At 35.1% G+C, this 22281-nt stretch overlaps 1 protein-coding gene across 3 annotated transcripts; it reads right to left on the bottom strand.

Moving 5' to 3' along the window:
* Positions 1 to 1039: 1039 nt before the first annotated feature.
* LOC110094826 lies at positions 1040 to 13570 on the bottom strand. Of its 3 annotated transcripts, none has more exons than XM_020820158.2 (7): positions 13156 to 13570; positions 12209 to 12428; positions 11544 to 11611; positions 2362 to 3958; positions 2085 to 2221; positions 1807 to 1996; positions 1040 to 1694 (listed from the first exon to the last, which is right to left on the bottom strand). In XM_020820158.2, exons 2-7 carry the CDS (start codon positions 12357 to 12359, stop codon positions 1132 to 1134), a joined length of 2706 nt encoding a protein of 901 aa, XP_020675817.1. In that variant the 5' UTR covers positions 12360 to 12428; positions 13156 to 13570; the 3' UTR covers positions 1040 to 1131. The 3 variants fall into 3 exon arrangements, with proteins under 3 accessions (XP_020675817.1, XP_020675816.1, XP_028548593.1); XM_020820157.2 differs by having other exon boundaries at positions 1040 to 1709; XM_028692760.1 differs by lacking the exons at positions 11544 to 11611; positions 12209 to 12428; positions 13156 to 13570 and adding an exon at positions 6317 to 7067 and having other exon boundaries at positions 1040 to 1709.
* Positions 13571 to 22281: the final 8711 nt, after the last annotated feature.

Genomic DNA, 22281 nt, shown 5'->3' on the forward strand with positions numbered 1-22281 from the left:
CACACAAACCTGTATACATATCCTTAATGACTTGAATATAAGCATTATCAACTTCTTTTTTTTAGAATTCTCCAAAGAATTTATCTTAAAAGTTTATCATATATTTTCTCTAAATCAATAATATTATATGTAGATCCTCCCTTCTCTGTCTATACTTTTCATCAAACCTCTCAACAAATGTATAACTTCCATAGCAAGGCTACCCAACATGAATCCAAATTGATGTTGAGATATACAACAATAACAACAACAACATCAAGCCTTTATCCCATTACATGGAGTCGGCTATATGAATCATTTTTCTCCATTATGTCCTGTTAAGAGTCAAATTCTCCTTTTAATCTAATAAAGAAAGGTCATCTCTAATATTTTTTAACCAACTTTTTATGTCTTCGTCTACCTTTATTAAAGTAAGCTAAATCTAATACATCTACTCTCCTAACCGGGTCATCAGAAGACTATCATTTTATGTGACTAAAACATCTAAGGCGGCTCTCTCTAATCTTTTTTTTTTCAGTGGAGCTACTCCAACCTTTTCATGTATATGCTCGTTTTGTATTATATCTCTAAGAGTAAAGGCACTCATCCACCTAAGCATCCTCATCTCTACAACACTTAACTTAATATTACGATTCTCTTTTAATGGCTAACATTCTGCACCATAAAAGCATTACAAGTCTGACTACTATCTTATAGAATTTTCCTCTAAGTTTGAAGGGGGGCTTTTCTATCATGCAACAAGTCTGATGCATTCCTCCACTTCAACTAACAAATTTGAATTCTAATAATAATATCCCCATCAATTTCCCCATCACTTTTAACAATAGAACCAAGATATCTAAAATATGTACTCTTATTAATGACTTGATCGTCCAAAGTCACAATCCCCCACTAGATTTATTACTACTAAAATAACACTCCATACGATTTTAGATATGCTCAAAAGAAAACCTTTAGATCATAATTCAAGTTTACCTTCAACTCTCTCTTTAGCTTTATCAACAAGAAGAATATCATTGAGCATACAGCAGGGGGCATGTTGAGAAATACTAATAAGATAAAAGGCTAAGATTTAATATAGGAAGACCTACAAACAACTTTTGTAATACTATATATATTTTGATTACAAGTTTACCAAAACATCTCAAATATGGTTTCTTCCATCAACCCTTCAAATATATTCCAACCCATCTCTGCACAGATACACTCCATCTCTAACCTATGCTCATTCCACATTGCACTGCCCATGTCTTTCATTATTATCTCATTTATAGTATATTGAACCTGTGAACTTAGAAATCTCTTAATGGCCTTACAAACTTCTTGAATTATAAACTCTTTCAGAATTGGCACCCAGGGGCAGATCTGGAATCGCCGTTCTTTTATCTCTAAAAGAACCTCATTTACACAGTCCAATAGAAGATTTGGGTCTTCTGGATATGTACTTTGCAATGATTTTATTTCACCTAAATGTGAGGGGTGGAGTAACAGGTCTGAAGAGGGCCACCTCTCTGGACTCATCTCTGAATCAAAACTATAGGCTTCCAGCATATTTCTTACATATTTAGTCATGATCTCCATGTCATATGAACAAGTTCTTTGATGAGCTACCAAACAATCTGATGTGTTTATAACAACTGTAGAATCTTCATGGAAGTTGAGATGAATTGGTTGCAAAGGCCTTTTTAATTCATCTGTAGTAAAAGAATCTGTAAATGTTTTACAGTTTGAATCGAAGGAAGAAAAGAAAATTTGAGAAGCAAAAAGGAAACAAAAATAAAAGGTTTTTAAAATTTTAAATCATACCGAATTTAATACTTGGATGGTCTGGGCTTCCATCATCTTCTAAGAAAAATGGTTCAAGCACAGACACTGGACTTGGCCTTTCTGTTTTTTCGCTGATGAACTCAGACGATTCAATTTGATTTATGATTAAAGTGTTTGGAGATATTGATGCAGTCGGGATCAGTATTCTTGGTTTCTCATTTGGTGTGCCCTGAGAACAAAAAAGAGTGATTTCCTCCATTAATTACTATCTTTAAAATGAAGGAAAGCTATAAATAAGCTGTTCACCAAAGACATACTTGCTCGGATGAAGTAGAACATCCATCTGTGCAACTTTCACATGAAGAATCATCAGGTATGTACAAATTGTTGCAATTCACGGCAGGATTTATATGCACAGATTTTACTTGTTCTATTTCTACATTTTCCTCTCTTCCTGCCAAAGATACAGAAAATCTCAATATTCGTAAAAAAAAAAAGGTAAATCTAAGTGATGCATCAATACTGATTCATACATAGTTAATATGCAAGCAATTCAAAAAAATAAAATAATTTTGGATTTCAAGCATATTATACCGTTTGTGCCAGTTTGTTCTCTGTCAAAAGCTTCTTCCTTTACTATGGCTTTGTCCATTGCTGCTTCTGCGTTGATCACTGACATTTTCACATCAAGATCACTACTAAGGCATGGCGTGTCCTTCAAACTCGGCACTGAATTTAAATTGGCAGAAGTGCCATCAATCAACTGCAGCGTTAGCAGGTTGCAATCTGATGGAGAGATCATTTTCTCTGAAGACTTGCAGAGATCGGTGTTTGTCAAGTTATTGGTTCTATATTCAGTACCAGTCATCTCGGAATAACGTTTCTCTGCTTCATCGTTGAGGGATTCCATACGAAAGAGAGTAACTAGTGATAGTCCTTGTATTTTGCACTGAGTAGTTTCAACTTCAGTTTTTGGTTGCCATTCTTTCACCTTGGATTCCTCGTCTACTTTGCTATGAGATGGAGAAGATCTACAAATATTTTCAGAGCTGCAATCAATTTTGCTTGTAACATTTGTTTTGGAACTTTCTGTGGAAGGCATACTGTATCGGTCAGTTGAAACTTTAGAACAAAATGGAATCCTGCTGTTACTACCCTTGGAAATCAAATTATGCTCCCCTCTGCTCTCACCAACTATGTACCTTAACTTACTCTTAATTTCTCTAAATGAAAAATGTGAGAGAGTTCTTTCGACAACTTTCTCATGCTTCTTGCTGTAACGGGATTGAGGAGACGAGCATGGACTGTTCTGGGTTGAATCATCATGTTTTCTTGATAGGTGCGGCTTTAGAACTACAATTTTACTCGTTTCCTTGGAAGTTTTTCTGGTCTTTGATGCAATTTCCCCTCGAAAATTGTTTGTCTGTTCTAAAAGAAAAGGTTGTTTTTGCTTCTGGAACATTTGATTACTACTACGTTTCCCATCTTGATCAGAATTTCCAACTTCTTCCTCAAGCTGTTCGCTTCCTTCCAAGCTGTGAAATGCTTCCAGTTCAGAAAATTCCACAGCCTTTGGTGCCAGAAGCTCTTGAACATGGCTGAACACAAGTGAGTTTGGATCCTGAACAAGCTTTAGAAACAACTCCTTGTTTGAGTTCAGTATCTCCAACGCATCCAGAAACTCCTGGGCGTGTATAACCCCATTTCCAACTAGCTGCTTGGTGTCATCAATCTTCCGACTTAGGAAGGCTTCAGCTTCAATTTCCAGTGCCTCCCGAAGCATAAACTGCCTGCAGGCAAGCCGGGAATCAGATTCATCAAGACTAGCATGCTTTTTATGGCCACTAGATCTTAAGGTACCACATAAATCAATCTGAATTTCTTCAAACATATCTGAACAAATACGGCTTGCAGAATAGAACTCTATCATCAATGCAGCTAAATCAAATATAAGATTGGAACCTTCAACTGGTTCTCCACATTTGAACTGCTCCAAAACTAGATAATCAGAGTCGAATAAGTTACTGATCCGATTGTCAGAGTTATTTTTGTGGTGTTTAGTTATCTTTTGATTTGATTTGATGCTACAGCCAGAAGCTTTTGAGGTTCTCTCTTTGGACATTTCTTCCTCCATAAGTTTTTTGACACTTGGCATACGAGAAAGTACTGTTGTATCTTCCCAACAATCAACCTGTAAAGTAACAGATATAATCATATAATTAGCCAATGTTTTCTTTATCTTGTCTTTTAGTTCAATCATGACTTTTTCTAAATAAAAGAAAAATAACAAACAAACTACAAAAGATTATGCATGAAGAGATGATAATAGAAAAAATAAGGTTTAGCCAGCAAGTCCTTTTCGAAAGGTTATAAAAAATTTGGCAAGAGAGTGATGGCACTAGAAAAGGGAGAAGAGTTAATGCGGAAAATCATATCCAGTAGGAGACTTAAGAACATAAAGAAGAAGGGTGAAACCTAAGCAAGCAACCCTGATTTCACGGAGAAAACTGAAAGGAACAACTTCATGTTGGAGAAAGAGTTGGTAGAAGGATGACTATAATGAGCACAATAAGAAAAACAATCATTTTCGATGATTTTTTCCATCAGCAGAGAAGAATTTTCAGTCAAACATTATAATGTTATGTGAATTTCAAACGGATAAATATTCATCCCTAATAACCCCATAGAAAATATTTTTTGACATTTAATTTCCTGGCGAAATTTTTTTCCATTGGAATTCCGATGAAATATTTTAAAGAAATCGCTTGTATTTTATCGACGCGAACTGGGATGGAGCTCGAGGTGTGGAATGGGATTCTGACATCGGCGCCGTTGCTGCGACACTGTAGCGACAGAGCGGGATTTCTGCAGGATATCGGCATGGGCAGCGGCATTCAGGATCAGGTAATGATTTTAGCAATTTTTTATTCCCCGTCCTTTTTTTTTCTAATATAGAGGTTAACACTTATTTCACTCACCACCGCAGCCTTGCCGGAGAAGAAAAGAGGAGAGGAGGAGAGGAGGAGAGGGAAAGAGAGAGAAATGAAGGGAGAGATTTTATAGGCCAAATTCGAGGATTTATTAGTTGGGCTAGTTCAAAAAATTATTGAGTTCCAGACTCCTAAACTCCCATCGTTGATTTGCATTTCAGTAAGTTTATAAAAATATATGATCTAAAATATATTTTTCTCTGATTTTACCAAGTTTTCACCCTGAAATTTTTAATATGTTATTATACTCTGTATTATGAATACTTTGACTATATGAAATCGAGTTTTCAATTGTTGGTTTTTAATGTACGAATTTCTGAGTATATTGTTGAATTAAAATATTTCTGACAATTGTAGTAGTTATATAAAAGTCTTGAAATATTCATGTGAATGTTTCTCATAAAGAAGGAAATAAAAAAATGAAAGCTCAATGAGCATTTTGTTCTACAAGAAAAGTGACTTTTATTGGTAATTTATGTAATTCTCTATATACTACATCAAACATTTAAATTAAGTACTGTTGTATTGCATTTGCATCAGCATTAGAGGAGTTTTGTTTTGATGTATGTTAAAGTTCACTCTGTTATTTAACAAAGGGCCTTGGATATATTCTTTTGGCCCCATCTGTCTGATGCAAATGTGGTAGAGATTCTGATCCAACTTGTTAAAAGTAGGCGTGTGAGGTTATGTAACAATATAAGTATTCTTTTGGCCCCATCTGACTGATGTAGATGAGGGAGGAATTTTGGCCCCGGCTGTTATGTGCAGATGTAAGAGGTAAAAGGAGGCAAAAAGGGAAGTGGAGATATAAGCAGACATTGGAATATGTGCATTCTAGTCATGATCTTTTATATGTTAATATTTCTACAATAAGGCCAAGAAATATTCCAAGCCATGTTTTACAGAACTCCAAACTTCTAAATAAATTTTGATGGGAAGTGAAAGTGAAAGTAAAAGTGAAATGTAAGTGAATATTTGAAAATGAGTATTTTGTGCAGCATCTAGAAATTTCTATGAAAATAATTATGTGGTTAAGAAAGTAGTGTTGGCCCCAAGATCAGATATACATATTGAAAATCTGGTAAATCCTTATTTTGCTTATGCTTTAAATGTTTTGAAAGTATTTGTACACCAATAAAAAACAACTTAACCTAAAACATAAATATTTCCCAAAACTAATAATATAAATCAAAATTTAGATCTAAATTTTTTTACAAAAATTTAACTGCTAAATTTTAGAAATCTAAATCAGAAAAACTAATGAGCGAAATCTGAAATTGATTTAAAAATAAGATGGAGAATCAGATTTATGAAAAACTTGAAGAGATACAGCAAAAAATGACCCATAATAGACACCAGCACTCTCATAAGGAGAAGGGGACTTGTGAGGTTGAGAGGCTTTGAACATGCGAATGGGAGGAAGAATATGAATTTGAAAAAAAAAATAAATCTTTCAAACGAATTTTTGGTGGAAATTCTGCTAGAAATTGTTGACCTTCATATTATACCCAAAGGAACAAAAGAGAGGAGAAAGCAAAGTGAAAATTTCGCGTACATACCTCAAACCCGTCGGATCCTCGAATCATGCTGAGATTGCGCCGATTCGGCGCCGTTCGCATCACTTCTTCGCAAACTCGGCTCAAATCCTGCGATAGTTCCTCGATCTTGCTCCCTTGCAGGTCGTTAAATACCGACTCAAAGGGATCCTTCGACTGCTCTCGTTTTCTCTGTCCGACTCCACGCTTCCTCTCCCACGACCGAACTTCTGTCGCTACTTCCGCTCTCTGCTTCACGACCCTAACCAGTGACCAAAATCCTCCACTCGACCTTCAATCCTAAACCCGAAGCCAAGCTTCCCATATCCTCTTCCTCTCACTGAATCGAAGCCAGCAAGCATCCCGACTCTGCCAAACCCATCTGCCTTCCAAAATTTACCTCGGAACTTATCAGTTAAAACTCCCTCACCGAATAAAAAGAAAAGAGGGCAGAGGCCGGGGTCGAATTTTCGTCGCCCACAGATTTCTGGCCACTCCACTGGGGATTGGCTTTTCTTTCCATCTTTGACTAGTCGTCTCAGAGCTATAGTAGTAGTAAAAATCAATTTGAGCTTAAAACGCATAACTCTTTCAAAATGATCATTCAAAGAATTAAATATTTGAATTTTCTAAAGAATGATCGTTCAAAATATTTCACTGAGATAACATATTTAACAGTATTTTAGATTTATATTATTTGAATTGCTTGCTAATGTTATCTGCTTTTTGTTTTTGTGTTTTGTGCAAGTCTCTGCATTTTGAAAGTGTGGGGTAATGTATCAGATTCTAATTACTAACCCTTACATTTCATTTATGCAGATGGATCTATAGAACACCCCGATGACTGTCCAGCTGGGATGAGGAGCCAGGATTCAGCTGGCAAATGCTATTATCGAAACTGGAAATACTGGAGCTACCATACAGTTTGGTAGCATTGACTTCCCTGCTGTTGTTACAAGAGCTGCTGAAGCTACTATCCGTCGTGCCCATCTATCAGTGCCACGACCTACTGCTGAAAATCCTCGTAGGAGAACTTCTGTATTCGAGAGGTTATCATAGCCTAAAGCCCTGACCACCAGGAGAATTGTGACTGGTGGAAAGATTTTCGTGGTAACTGCCAACACCACTACTCCATCAACCGGGTTATCTGCATCTGGAAAGTACGATTCTGAAGCCTCCTCATATGGAGGAAGGCCTACAAGGAGGCAGAGAAGAAAGATGAATGCTGAACTCCGAGCTCAACATCAACAACTCCTGGTCCACCCTTCAAACCTGCCTGTTCAGGAGCCCGAAGCCAATGTTCCTACCCGAAATAAACTTTTGATTTAAGGTGGGTCAAAAGAAAGAGCTCTACTGGAGAGCTAAAGAAATCTTTCTGGGATTAACGACCTGAAGCACCAGTCCCTCCAAGGAAGAAAGAACCTGAAACTCTATCAGCTCGGGTATACCGAGTCCTGAAGACCGTGAAGGAGAAGGGTCTGAAGAAGAAGAAGTTCCAACGACCTTTGATGATTGAGGCCAGGAGAACCTCGCCAAGAGAACGCCTATCTGTTGCGGCGGAAAGAAGAGAAAGAAAGTATATCCGACACGGTGAACATCGGGGCGTGACACCTGAACCATTTATCCAGGAACCCGCCGCCGAAAGGTCCCGATGGAAAGGAAAGCAAATCTGGAGGTCAAGGCCTCTTAAAGAAGAAAGAAAAGAAAGAAAAACTGATCTGGGCGTGACGTCTGGTGCAGCTTCCCGGAGATCCGCCCCTATCTATAAAGAACATCAAAAATGGGTCCCAAAGAGAATTCACAATGACACTCCTCCCGATAGTCGACACCTTGGAGAATATTTAAGGGGATCCCGTCGATTATCAGCCCCTCCAAAAGAAGAAACCAACTTTGCAGCCCGCTGATTGAAGAAGTCTCCTTGCTGAATCAAGAACCAGAGATCCAGTGGCGTCGTCGCTCGGAGATCCGGGTATTAGAAGAGATCTAGTAGGTTCTTCATTTTGAGGGGCTGATGATCGATGGGATCCTCTAGAAGATTCTCCAAGGTGTCGACCGTCGGGAGGAGTTTCATTGTGGATCCTCTATGGGACCCATTTCTGATGTTCTTTGTAGATAGGGGCGGATCTCCAGGAAGCTGCACCAGATGTCGCGCTCAGATCAGTTCTTCTTTCTTTTCTTCCTTCTCTACGAGGCCTTGGCCTCCATATTTGCTTTCCTTTCCACCGGGACCTTTTGGCGGCGGAGCCCTGAACATATGGTTCAGGTGTCACACCCCGATGTTCACCGTGCGGGATATACTTTCTTTCTCTTCTTTCCGCCGCAACAGATAGGTGTTTTCTTGGCGGGGTTCTCCTGGCCTCAATCACCAAAGGCCGTTGGAACTTCTTCTTCTTCAGACCCTTCTCCTTCACGGTCTTCAGGACTCAGTATACCCGAGCTGATAGAGTTTCAGGCTCTTTCTTCGTTGGAGGGACTGGAGCTTCAGGTCTTTGATCCCAGAAAAATTTCTTTAGCTCCCCAGTAGAGCTGTTTCTTTTGACCCACCTTAAATCAAAAAATTTGTTCCGGGTAGGAACGTTGTCTTCAGGCTCCTGGACAGACAGGTTTGAAGGGTGGACCAGGAGTTGTTGATGCTGAGCTCGGAGTTCAGCATTCATCTTTCTTCTCTGCCTCCTTATAAGCCTTCCTCCAGATGAGGAAGCTTCAGAATAGTACTTTCCAGGTGCAGATAACCCGGTTGACGGAGTAGTGGTGTTGGCAGTTACCACGGAAATCTTTCCACCAATCAAAATTCTCCTGGTGGTCAGGGCTTCAGGCTGTGATAGCCTCTCGAACACAGAAGTCCTCCTATGAGGATTTTCAGAAGTAGGTCGTGGTACTGGTAGATGCGCATGACGGACAGGAGCTTCAGCAACTCTTGGAATAACAGCAGGGAAGTCAATGCTACCAAACTGGATGGTAGCTCCAGTATTTTCAGTTTTGATAACAGCATTTGCTAGCTGAATCCTGGCTCCTCGTCCTAGCTGGATGGTCATCGGGGTGTTCTGTAAATCCATCTTCATAAATGAAAGGTAAGGGTTAGTAATCAGAATCTGATACATCACCCCACACTTTCAAAATGCAGAAATTTCCACATAACACAAAAACAAAAAGCAGATAACATTAGCGAGTAATTCAAATAATATAAATCTAAAATACTGCTAAATATGTTATCTCCGTGAAATTGTTTTAAACGATCATTCTTTAGAAAATTCAAATATTTAATTCTTTAAATGATCATTTTGAAAGAGTTTTGAGTCTTAAGCTCAAATTGATTTTTACTACTACTATAGCTCTGAGACGACTAGCGAAAGATGGAAAGAGAAACCAATCCCCAGTGGAGTCGCCAGAATCTGTGGGCTCCAAAAATTTGGCCCCAGCCTCTGCCCGCTTTTCTTTTTATTCGGCGAGAGAGTTTTAACTGATAAGTTCCGAGGTAAATTTTGGAAGGCAGATGGGTTTGGATGAGTCGAGATGCTTGCTGGCTTCGATTCAGTGAGAGGAAGAGGATATGGGAAGCTTGGCTTCGGGTCTAGGATTTAAGGTCGGGTGAAGGATTTCGGTCACTGGTTTGGGTCGTGAAGCAGAGAGCGGAAGTAGCGACGAAAGTTCGGTCGTGGGAGATGAAGCGTGGAGTCGGACAGAGAAAATGAGAGCAGTCGAAGGATCCCTCTGAGTCGGTATTTAACGACCTGCAAGGGAGCAAGATCGAGGAACTATCGCAGGATTTGCGTCGAGTTTGCAGAGAAGTAATGCGAACGACGCCGAATCGGCGCGATCTCGGCATGATTCGAGGATCCGACAGGTTTGAGGTATGTACGCGGGATTTTCACTTTGCTTTCTCCTCTCTTTTATTCGTTTGGGTATAATATGAAGGTCAACAGAAATAAGTAACGTGATTTCCAGTGGACTATTCCACTAGAAATCAAGACGTAAAGTTTTGGAGGCACATTTGCCCAAAATTTCGACCACTTTGATTTCATCAGTAATTTCATGAAAAATTGCATTTTTGTATTCAATAATGGAGAAAGTTTTCAAAGTAACCTGATTTCCAGTGGACTATTCCACCAGAAAGCATGACATAAAATTTCGACTGCGCATTTGCTGAAATTTTCATCCACTTTTGTTTCATCAGTAATTTCATCAGAAATTGAATTTTATTATTTAATAGAGAAAGCTCACAAAATCTTTTGTTTGCTTCATATTGGTTTTGCAAGAGATTAGTTAGTTAATAAACAATTATATGGATTTGTTTACAAGCTAGAATGTGCTACAAATAATACTTTGATGTGAGAACCCTCCACATAAGCCAATAGTCTCCCTCAAGAAAGAATGTGGTACAATAGTACTTTATGTGAGAACCCTCCACATAAGCCAATATTCTCCCTCAAGGAAAGAGTTTTAAACCAAAGTCAAGTTCCAAGCCCAAAGAAGCCAAAGAGCTTGCTACACTACGCCTTCTTTCGTGACTTAAGTGGAGATACTTGAAAAACTTTACCATGGGATACCCAGCTATGGTAGCCATATATTGGTCAATTGAGGATAGCCAAACCTTGGCTCTAACACCACTTTGGGAAAGTGCAGAAGGAGCTACTTAAAATAGCAAATAGATTCATCTTTAATTGGTAGAGAAAAATCTTTTAAAAGTAGGGAGGGTGGATGAGCTAGCTGATCATGATTTTAATTGCTAATTAAAAATTATAATAATGTAGGTGCGCTGTTACAAATCTGATGGCTAAAATACTGAAGCTAAAGCACAAAGAAATCTTCAACTGTGCGGTTGTCAATAGGAATATATATATATATATATATATATATAGAAAAATTTCAAAATAGCCCCCATATTGCTACAACAAGGATTGACTTATAGTTGCTAAAGTTTTCATTCTCTGATGACTAAGCCTCCAACCATTTAAAACAGGGTAGCGGAAAAGGCTCCAGATCTCAACAGGCTCCTTTTTCAGTATATGGACGGTGATCAGATACTCATAATAGGGACACAGTAAATTTTAAAAAAAAGAGCAGCAAATTTTTGTTTGATCCTCCGCCATTAACTCTGACAATTTTCATCTAACCAGAAGACCTTAGACCATACTATATCTTACATCTTTGCATGGTAGAAAATACTTAACCAACCAGATATATCCTATTGTTCTGAAATTCAACTAAACAACATGAAAAAGATAGATTCAACTAGAAATTCAAGTCTTACATTTGCATCGTCTTCACATTTTTTCTCCCAAGTTTCCTTCGAGAGATTGTTACCCAAGAAGCAAGCTCCTGCACAAGTTAGTTGGCACTGATTCATATAGAAATAAATAAGCTTGAAAATCATCTTAACAAGGATGATAAGACAGAGATGCAGGATAAAAAGAAATAGTAACCAAGCCAAATTATCCTTTCAGCCTACTTGTAATGTTAGAAAATTTAAGGCCTTTTAACTGAAGCTAGTTTACAAATGTTTTAAAAAAAGTTTATGTACGCAACAATACTTTGCATCCTACAGCTTATTAAATTCGATAAAATTGTGAAAAAGAGTAAAATAATGAACATGAACAATCAAACACTTAATTAAGAAAACAATATGATTGAAGGGATTTGAACCAACAAAAAATTTTAAGCAAGAGCCAAAGTCTAATGAAATTTTTGAAAGCCTGGTATTCTGATGATATTGATAGGGCATTCATATAAAAAAACTGGAACAATTAATTAACAGTGGATATATTGATCTTAAGAGAATTGTGTTGTTTATACTTTGATGATTAACAGGAAACAATTATTTAACAGTGAAGGGATCGATCAGTAAATAAAGCATATCTTATTGAAACTTTTAAAATTAACTGGACAGCTATTAGTTTATGTAAAAAAGTCTCTTACCAAGATTTCTTGCAGTCCTGCGTTTTCTATCTGCAGGTAACTTGTGAGGGTTATAGCTCTGGCTGAATTCAAATATGCTAATGAAACTCCATAGCCAGCCAGCACTGTCCTTTGCAGGAATGGAAGGGCTTGTCTTTGCCTTCTTTCCCATGGAAGTCTCTTTGTATAGTTTTGAGCAATTGACCTCTACCAGTGGAGATCCATCAAGGAAAACAGGAAACTGAAAGAAAAAATACAAAGGAAAGTTCTTATTTAATTAGCCAGATTCCTTTCAAGAACACAAATGGAAGTGGTGTTGCTTCACCTAACTGAAGCTAAGATGTGACGGATTTACTGAGACAAAGGGGAAAAATCTAGCTATCAAGACGCATGAGAAAGAGATTTTCTGGTACATGCCAGCAACAAAGCAAACAATGCTGTGGTGATTCAATTTCAGAGGAGGTATTGGAGTTTCAAAGCCCCGAAACCGTAAGAAATTTCACCTGGTGATAAAGCTAGAGAATCTGAACTGTTTATTTTACTCTTAGAAGGAAGGGAATCAATACTTTTCTTCCACTGTAGACCCATCTTTAAGCTTTTCTACTACTTAAATCAAACAGAAGCCATTACAAACCAAGAAAAAAGAAGAAAGCAGCGGGGTTCAATCAATTGTCTTACCAGCAATCAACTCCAGGCCCTAAAAGGATTAACTCATAAAGAACTCTCCAGACGTAACTACAAAACAATTTAAACAAAACCGCTCTGGAAAGGGCACCAGATCATTTCCATTCTAGCGATGAAAATTAAGGAGAAAGCAAGAACGTCAAATCATTCATTCATTTTTTGCAGATTTGTAACCAATTACATCACAACTGATCATCATCCCCCATGCTGTGCTTACAGACTTCAGCATGAAGAAAACCAGAAACATACAAGAAAACAAAGAAATTAACTCAGGAAGAAGTTACCTAATCTTCTCTTTCTCTTCAAGAACCCAATGCATGTTACCCGCAAGAGGGAGAAAACCAAGAAACAATCCAAAACCCAATTTTTCTCCACTCACAGCCCGATGGGAGACACTACGATGAAAGCTCTCAAAAAAACTAGACTGCTAAGCATTCAACGGAAAGAACAGTTCTTTAGATTGAGAAGATAGCTCGGAGCCGCCATTAATGAAAAAGATAGGAAAGGAGCAGTTACGCTGGTAATGCAGTATTCCCCATAACTACCTCACTTCCCCAGCTCTCCCTCACCAGGAAACAATTTGTTGGGTTGCTCTCCCTTGTTGGCGCACAATTTATGGGGTTACTCCTCTCTCTCTCTCTCTCTCTCTGCCCCTCATTCCGGTATGAACTTAAGAGATTGGGATTTTCTCCATTGTCAAGGGCATTTTGGGGAGGGAGCTGGGGAATCTGTCTTTTGAGCGTATGAACTTCGGATGTCCAATAACGGTCAATTTCAGATAGCGACGAACTACTTCTCACGCGTCGGCAGAGGATTTAGACAAGTTAGTAAGAACACCGGACAGCACAGGCCACGAATAAAATTCATGGCCAATCTCCAAATACCTCGTGAGGTTGGAAAAGAGATCACTGCTCTATTTCTCTTAGGTCAAAAAGTAGAAATTATTTTGTGGGGAGTTCAAATGTTGGACACTTGGACTCCAATAAATATAAAATCATGATATGTGAATTCGACATATGGATATTCAATATTTATTTCATATTATATTTTTGATTTGTAGTCCAGAGGTTTTCGTATTTTATTTTTGTCTTGTCAGCTCGACCAATCAGACTTAGAGGCCTATGAAAATTTTGAATTCCCGAGAGATTGAAAGTCTCGAAGCTAGTTCACTTTGCATCATCGCATTCATTTTTCATCTTCGGCATTCACTGTTCACTTTCAGGTACTAAATTCATTATCCAGCAATAAGGTTAGTCAATCATTTGAGTTCAGTTCATTTTGAAGAGAAGTTATTATGTACGCAATCCGAACGCAGAATAAGGTTCGGATGCTGTGTATTTACTGCGTATTTTTTTATACATAATTTTTTTACATATTTTTTGCGTATTTATTTGTGTATTTAGTGAGTATTATTTATTTGCTACTTAAAATACGTAAAAAAAAATTATGAATAAAAAAATACGCAATAAAATAAGCAGTAAATACGCAGCATCCGAACCTTATTCTGCGTTCGGATTGCGTACACAATAATTTCTCCATTTTGAAAGGGATACTTTTCTTGACTTATCTCTCAAAATAGATTTTAGGGTTTAACGTTTAGGGTTTTAAGTGTTTAGGGTATGTGCTTGTCGTTTTATAAGTTAACCCGTTATCCTCTAATGAACGAGAAATTATTATTGTGTATTAACTGTGCATCTTTTTCAAACTCCGTATTAACTGCTTATGAACTACACATTAACTATGTATTTACTGTGTATTTATTGCATTTTCACTCGTATCGACTCTGTATCGATTGTCATCCATTTCCAAATTTATTTTGCACAGTTTTCAAATTTCTAAGCTATTTTTATTTATTTTTGTGTATTTTTATGAACTACATATTAACTGTGTATTTACTATATATTTATTGCATATTAACTATGTATTTTTCGCTTCATATTTAATGCATATTTACTGTATGTTCACTGTGTATTTATTGCAATCTTTTTATTGTGTATTTACTACATATTTACTTCTTATTTACTACATATTTTTCTCTGCATATTTTACTACGTGTTTTTCACTAATGTCTGTGGATATATGTTTGACCTAATACTTAGCATTGTTATGCATCAAGTTTTAGAACTATCTGCGACTCATTCATCAAGATAATAGACAAGGATGTCGAGAACACCTTGAAGAGATTAAACATCCATCAAATTATGAAGTTCCCATAGTTCCAATAAATATTCCACTGATATTCGCGCTCAAATTCTTGGATATTCCTCAGCAATGCTTTATCATTAATTGTAATGAGATAAAGTTCACCTCATATAAAGTTGCCCTTCTTACAAGATTTCTAAATAGAGATGCTGAGATCTATTGGTAGAGCGAGATACTTACAAGATACAGATCAATGAATATTAAGTTTGAAATGATAGAATCAACAGATCAACTAACCCTTCCATTATGTTAAAGTCATTTATCATGTTTTTGTTATCAAATTTATGTTTTCCCTTCATAACTACAAAGCCCCAAGAAGTCCCCTTACTATTGCAAATAATATTGATGAGTTCTCATCTATTAATTAGTCCTATACCATAAGGGATTTCTTAGTTAATGAGTTTAATAAAATTGCCAAGAAGTTTTCTATGCATAAGTCATTAGTTTATATAAATGATTTTGTACCTTTTCTAATTATGAGTGTTAAGAGCATATAAGTATTATTCTAATTATTATTTTATTTTACTAATTTCATTAACTAATATTATATTTGATCTTATTTAGATTTGATTCTTGGAATACTTTCAATCAATGCCACTAGGTACATTGACTTAAGACCCCATTTTCTTTGACGGGGCGATTTTTAATATCATCTAGGAAGTAACTCAGGAGGATGCAAATAACCTACTAGCTGACAGCACTACTATCCATTATTTCAAAACATCGAACTCCCCTCAATTTCCTCAGCAAATCTCCTCTCCAGCAACACAAAAAGAATTCCCAACCCATACTCCTCATTCTCCCCATCAAGGCCCCTCTAATTCTGAATATGTTTATCAAAAAAATATTTTTCTTACAAGTTTAATTTTGAATGCTCAAAAATAATTTTCTTTACAAATTCACACTAAATGCATATTGGATGAACTAGAGATATACAGTAAATATGCAGCTGATATGTGGTAAATATATAGTTAATTCATAGTAAATACACAACGATATTATCTTGATATTTTATCAAAAATATTTTTTATTACAAGTTTAATCTTGAATACACAAAATCAATTTTTTTTATAAGTTCACACTAAGTGCACATTTGATACACCAAAGATATAGTAAACATGCAATAAATACGCAGCTGATATGCAATAAATATGTAGTTAATATGCATTTAATATACATTGATTTGAGTTCCGAATGCACATTCGATATATCATCAATACACAGTAAAAATAAAATAAATATGTAAAACATAAGGATTAAATATACATATAAGTTATTTGACAGAGATCTTAATTGATGCACAATAAAAAAATTATTTCTAACATAGTTAATACATAATAAAAATACATGTTAAGTAACATGAAAATGAACTACAATAACTCATGTTTTTATAATGAATTATTTTGATTTAATAATAACAATCAAATTAATCATTATAATTAATATTCTAATCTAGCAATTTGTCATTATAAACAAATTAAATATAATTATTGCTCTAAAGCAATGATATCCATCACCATCCACGTGTACTCAAACCATGTTGACCAGTATATCTCGTCTTTATGAATTCCTCGCTGAAGCATTTGAGCATGCTTGAGAAATTCTTATGTCTTGAAGGTGAAGACATTTATGTACTATATTTTGCCTTTACAGCAAGTTTCTCTATTGAAAAAATTAAGCTATGCAAAACATACATTGTCTTATAATATATAATGAAAAGTAATAAGTATGTAAGTTAAATCTTACTCTTAGGCTTCTTCTTCTTTTCCCTATGACCCTTTAGTGTTGTATTAGCTAGAGATGCCCTTAGGCCTACACTTTACTAGATATTTCAATTTTGTAATGTCACCCCATGTGTTACCTTCAAACTTATGGTTATTTCTCTTGCCATCAATAATTGAGTCGCTATTTTCGGCCATATCTTTCGTTGCAGCTAACATGCACTATTAATCCTCGTCATTCCCCTGTGTTCGTGTGTTACTTTGATATGCAAATATGCTGAGAAGATTTTTGAATATAATCCACTACGAGCTTTAGATATCTTTCTTGTACCTATGAACATATATGCGACATGTATATATTTTTTTTCTAGCTCCTGCTGATCATCGTAGTAGAAGATACTTCTCAGTAATATTCACAATATTTAGCTATCTCAAAACTCTCTTGCAATGAGAATATAGTAGACCCATCGTCTCAAACTTCCCACAGGTGTATTAGATGTGACTCTCTTTTGTATTGAAATGAGCAACCCAAGAGATCGAACTAATCCTTATTTTATGTGATCTGAAAAAATCTTTAAAGAATCACTTGAGGCATGCTTTATACTCACTTCATCAACACCATGTAAAAATTTATCCTAAAAAAATGAATAAAGCCTTTTTGTGTAAGATCAAGTAGCTTGATTTAATATTTAACAGATTTTTATTACAGGTACTATGATGGATTTATTGCATTTATAATCTTCATCTTGCTCTTTCTAGCGCTATATGTTCATCACATTTTCCACGCCTAAAAAATAATCAATTATTGAACTTGTTGGCATTGAAATGCGATGACACATATTTTGTATAGACTCGCTATACTGTGCGGATGGAATGCCCATGCTAAAATAGTCTTTATTGAATGCTATTGACCACTTATTTCTTATCCTATAAAGCTCCTCCAACCAACCATTGCTATAGAAGCTCCCTTCTATGATCATTTCAGTCTATGTTTTCATGAACTCCTCCTTAGAGTCACACTTGCTTAAACATTTATAAAATCATCATCTGACTTTGTTGTTATTATTTAAGAACCAAAATTTTGTTGGAGCAATCATAGAGATGTGCTTATGGAATAACATATAATGCATGTTAGGTAATGAGCTTCTATGGCTCTAGTTATTACTTGGTCTTAATTAATAAATATTATTGTTCGATGTTTATCACCCATTATTTTTACAAATATTCTAAACAACCATATACATGATTCAATTATTTCCACTGATAAGAAAGCCACCCCAAGCAGAATGTTTTATTATAATCCTAACAAAAAATGGGTATATTAAATAATATTTATTAAGCCTATAATTAGTATAAAAAATCACCATATCTCTAAAGTAGTCATAATCTATCATATTTATCAATTTAGACATCCCATGAGAACATGTTGTCATCAACTTGATGATCTTTAAATAATTGAATCAAATAATTAGTATCCCATATTCAATCTTTGCTCTTTTCTCTTTCTAGATAAAATTGTATGCATCCCTCTTTAGGAATTCAACATTCTGGACAACTTCATCTACAAGGTAGAAAAATGCATCAATGATTCTTATTAAGCTTTGTAATTGATTTAAGAACTAAAATTTTCTCATCACTCACATTCCTATATGATCTAAGAAGATATCAATCTTCTAGCCTAGCAAATTCATGATTATGGCTTTCAATAGATTTTTTCACCTTACAATTTTTAGCTTCATTTATTATAAACCTAATCATAGCTGAAAAACTCATTCTAGTCTTTGATTTTTGATATTTTATTTGGGAATTCAAATTAATACCCTTCTTGAAACTATATTTTGAACAGACAAAATGCTTGAATATTATCTTTCTAGAATTTGGCTAGTACCAGTGTTGATCCTTAAAAACACTAAAGCTAGCATTTTGCATAACTGCAGTGAACCTCTTATGCCTCTTTATCATCCGCATATATGCCCTGGTACTAAGAAAATACATAATTTATCAATACACAATAAATACCCAGTTGGTACATAGCAAATACACTATAAATTTGCAATAAATATGTTGTAAATATACAATGTGTAATAAATATGCAGTAAATACACAATAAATATGTATTTAATATATAGTTATTACACAATTAATACTACATTAAAAAAAGATTCACAAAATGAACAAAAATAGCATAGACTAAAGAAATTTATACAAAGTAAAAAACAATCAATGTGTAATTTTTAGATTATGGATACAAGCTTATATATAGTCATTGTTGACTTTATATTGAGTGTCTTCAAGCTCGTTCATAGTTTATTGTTATAGGAACATCTAAAAACTTGGAAGGAGTTTGAACTTTACTGATAAGTTGAAACCTACAACAACTCCAACCCAAGTAACTTTCACTTCATACCCTAAGCCTATCATTCCGTCAAGATGTAATTTGTTCAACTTCAATAATACAATGTCCTTCTGCTAATCAATCTTCATCTTCATCAATTTTTTCTTTCTCAGCAGGTCTCAAAATTTGCTTGAGCTAAAATCTTAAATATTGGGGAGCTTTCATGAATTTTTTCATTAAAAAGAAGCACCAACTAGAAACCCTAAATTTGAATGGGATGGTGAAGGATTTTTTTTTTTAATTTTAAATAAGCCTTTGAGCTAGGTCAGTTGAGCAGACAAGGAAAAAATAAAATACGAAATCCAAATTGAATATCAATGTGACCAATCTGTGTATAATGATGTTGTTGGAGCCTGGAGTTAGAGCTATGTCTAGACTTCGCACAGAATAATTTCTCTTAAAAAAGTGGGAATTCCCATGTTTGATTTGGGATGGATTTTTAGTTTTTTAGATCATAATTATTATGAAATAAATAAATCATCTTAATCAGACAAAAATTTTGATATAAATAGGAGTTAGAAACTTTCAAAATTAATTTTGGGACCATACAAATTCTAATTCCAGAAAGCTTAAACTCAAATTGAACATCTCAAGGAGACAAACCCAATGGCATCAAATTTATTTTAATTTGAGCCCAAATAAGCTCAAATCAAAGTACCAAAGCATTTTTGAAAGCTTCATAGCATTATTGGATGATTAAATGATATCCAAATATGACATTCTCAATGTGTTCTTGGAGCCTGTTGACTACAACCTCTCCAACCATAGATCCATGCTAACTTCGGTCCCTCCAACCTCTATCACCTACTAAAGATGTCACCCACTGACTACTGTTATTCTAACACTTGTCACTCGACTATGATTCCTTTGACCTCTGTCGATTGACTACGATCCTACCAAACAAACGAACATGCCAACATTCTCGGTAGAACAGCTCTCATGTCATTAGATTCTTCTAACTTCAACTATGTAATGTGTTCCATACAATTATATTTGTTATATTAACCCAATTCGTTCCCTAGGGGATGGGTATCATTTTTATTAAACCATCAACTCTAGTGGAATCATTTTAACTGGGCATGCCCCCGTGAATTTTTTTCTCTTTTTGAGGTTTTCCAAATAAAACTTCTGATGTGTCTTATGATTCTTACACTCATCAATTCTATCTATCTATGTGGTGAATCTTCGTATGAAGCTAGGACAATAAATTTTATATCTCTCTACCATTGTGAATGTCCTAGGATGCAAGAGTAATCATATTTTATATTTTACATTTATTTATTTTTTTATTATTAAAAAAAATTCTGCCACAAAGTTACCTTCTATAACAATGATTTTGTGGAGATCTTAAAGGATATTAAAAATATTATATTTATTGATACATCATCACAAAATTAGCTTGATCAGGCACGAATCCCGAGGCAAAAACTAGTTGGAGACTTCAAAAGCTACTGCTATAAAAAATGTGAATGTTATCATGAACAAATTAGATAATGATATATTTGGAATTTTATTGAAAGAGTCACGAAAGGTATTGGTAAAAGAGCATGTGGCTATAGCATTCACTACCGTAAAATTACTTATTACCGGCAGATTTCATTAAAAAAAAACCGACTGTGAAATTTTAAAGCGAAAATTTTTTGCTTGCAAATTTTCCAACGGCTGTCCAGCGGCAAAAATCAGTCGAAATAATTTAAAAAAAAGCCAAAGCTAGTTGTTGGCCTATCCCATCACACTGCTTACCAGCCCGCATGCGAACGCTGCCTACCCGCGAACACTGCCCGCCTGCCCACGCGCATTGCCTGCCTACTCACACTTGGATTCTACAACTTTGCTGCACCACAAAATGTGTTATCAAGCTATCTTTTTTATATTTAAATAATAATACTAAGCTATTAAATTAATAATTAATTAAAATAAGCTATTAAATTAATAATTATTTAATTAGTAATTTAATAACTTATTTTAATTATTTAATAATAAATTAAAATAAAATATTAAAGTTAATAATTAATTAAGTTATTATAATTAAGATAAGTTATTAAATTAATAATTAAATAAACTAAGGTATTAAATTAATAATTAATTAAAAATTATTAAACTAATAATAAACTAAAATAACTACAAAATTATTAATTATTTAAATTACAAAAAGCTACAAAATTATTAATTATTTAAATTAAAAAAAAAACATTTTTTTCAGAAATTATTAAAATCCACCGAAAAAGTTCTCTGGAAACAAATCCGTCGGAAATCTACCAGAAATCCATTAGAAAATCTGCCAAAAAATATGTCAGAAATATTTTAATGAGTGAAATCATTATTGTAATAAGAATCTCATAATAGGTAACACCACTCATGGAAATAGTGAAAGTAGGATAGTAAATTTTTTTTTTTTTTTTTCATTATACCATTTGTTAGTTGATAAAACAACCAATGCTTTTATTCTACAATTCTCTTACAAGTAGCACTTCAAAGGAGCAAGTGAATGGATGAACCAAATATATACACATATATGCCCATAAAGATAACTCATATGAGTCTAAGTAGGTTCTTGTTTACAAGACTCATTTTTGAGGGAGCATGCATCAAAACAATGCTTTCCCAAAAGGAGGCCTTTCCTTACAAGGAAGTCACTAATTCCAACTTGTGAGCAAGTTGTTGTATATCATAAAAGATCTCACAACATATGAGTTCACATTTGGGGGCTTAGATCGAAGGCATGCTCATTCATGATAGGTCTATTCAAAGGACTTATTAAGATAGGTTTGTGACCTGAGGGGTGTTGGCCCCAAGCTAGCTCCTCTCCACATCAACTATTAACAATCAAGGCCACCAAACTTTCATAAACATCCCAAATAAGGCTATTGGAAGAACACATCTATATATAAAGCCTATGGAAATGAATTCACATATTGAATCATCCCATGCTCACAACCATTTTTGCCATGGGGATTAACCATTTACTAGTAAGGATTTTCTACCCATTCATAGAGACTGTCCTTTAAAGACTTGCCCAGCATAATGGCTCTCACAAACTTTCATATAGTATATTCCGATGAATACTTACCTGTTGTATATACATGTTAAAA

This window comes from Dendrobium catenatum, unplaced genomic scaffold (assembly GCF_001605985.2).
Source record: "Dendrobium catenatum unplaced genomic scaffold, ASM160598v2 original_scaffold_273153, whole genome shotgun sequence".
NCBI lineage: Eukaryota > Viridiplantae > Streptophyta > Magnoliopsida > Asparagales > Orchidaceae > Dendrobium > Dendrobium catenatum.

What these genes read in the sequence shown, in the direction of transcription:
- LOC110094826 (XM_020820157.2), bottom strand. Translation starts at nt 12,359, where the DNA reads ATGGGAAAGAAGGCAAAGACAAGCCCTTCCATTCCTGCAAAGGACAGT. An exon ending in AGAACAAACTGGCACAAACG is followed by an intron (nt 2,222 to 2,361) that starts GTATAATATGCT and finishes TATCTTTGGCAG; the next exon opens with GAAGAGAGGAAAATGTAGAA. An exon ending in CCATCCAAGTATTAAATTCG is followed by an intron (nt 1,710 to 1,806) that starts GTATGATTTAAA and finishes AAACATTTACAG; the next exon opens with ATTCTTTTACTACAGATGAA.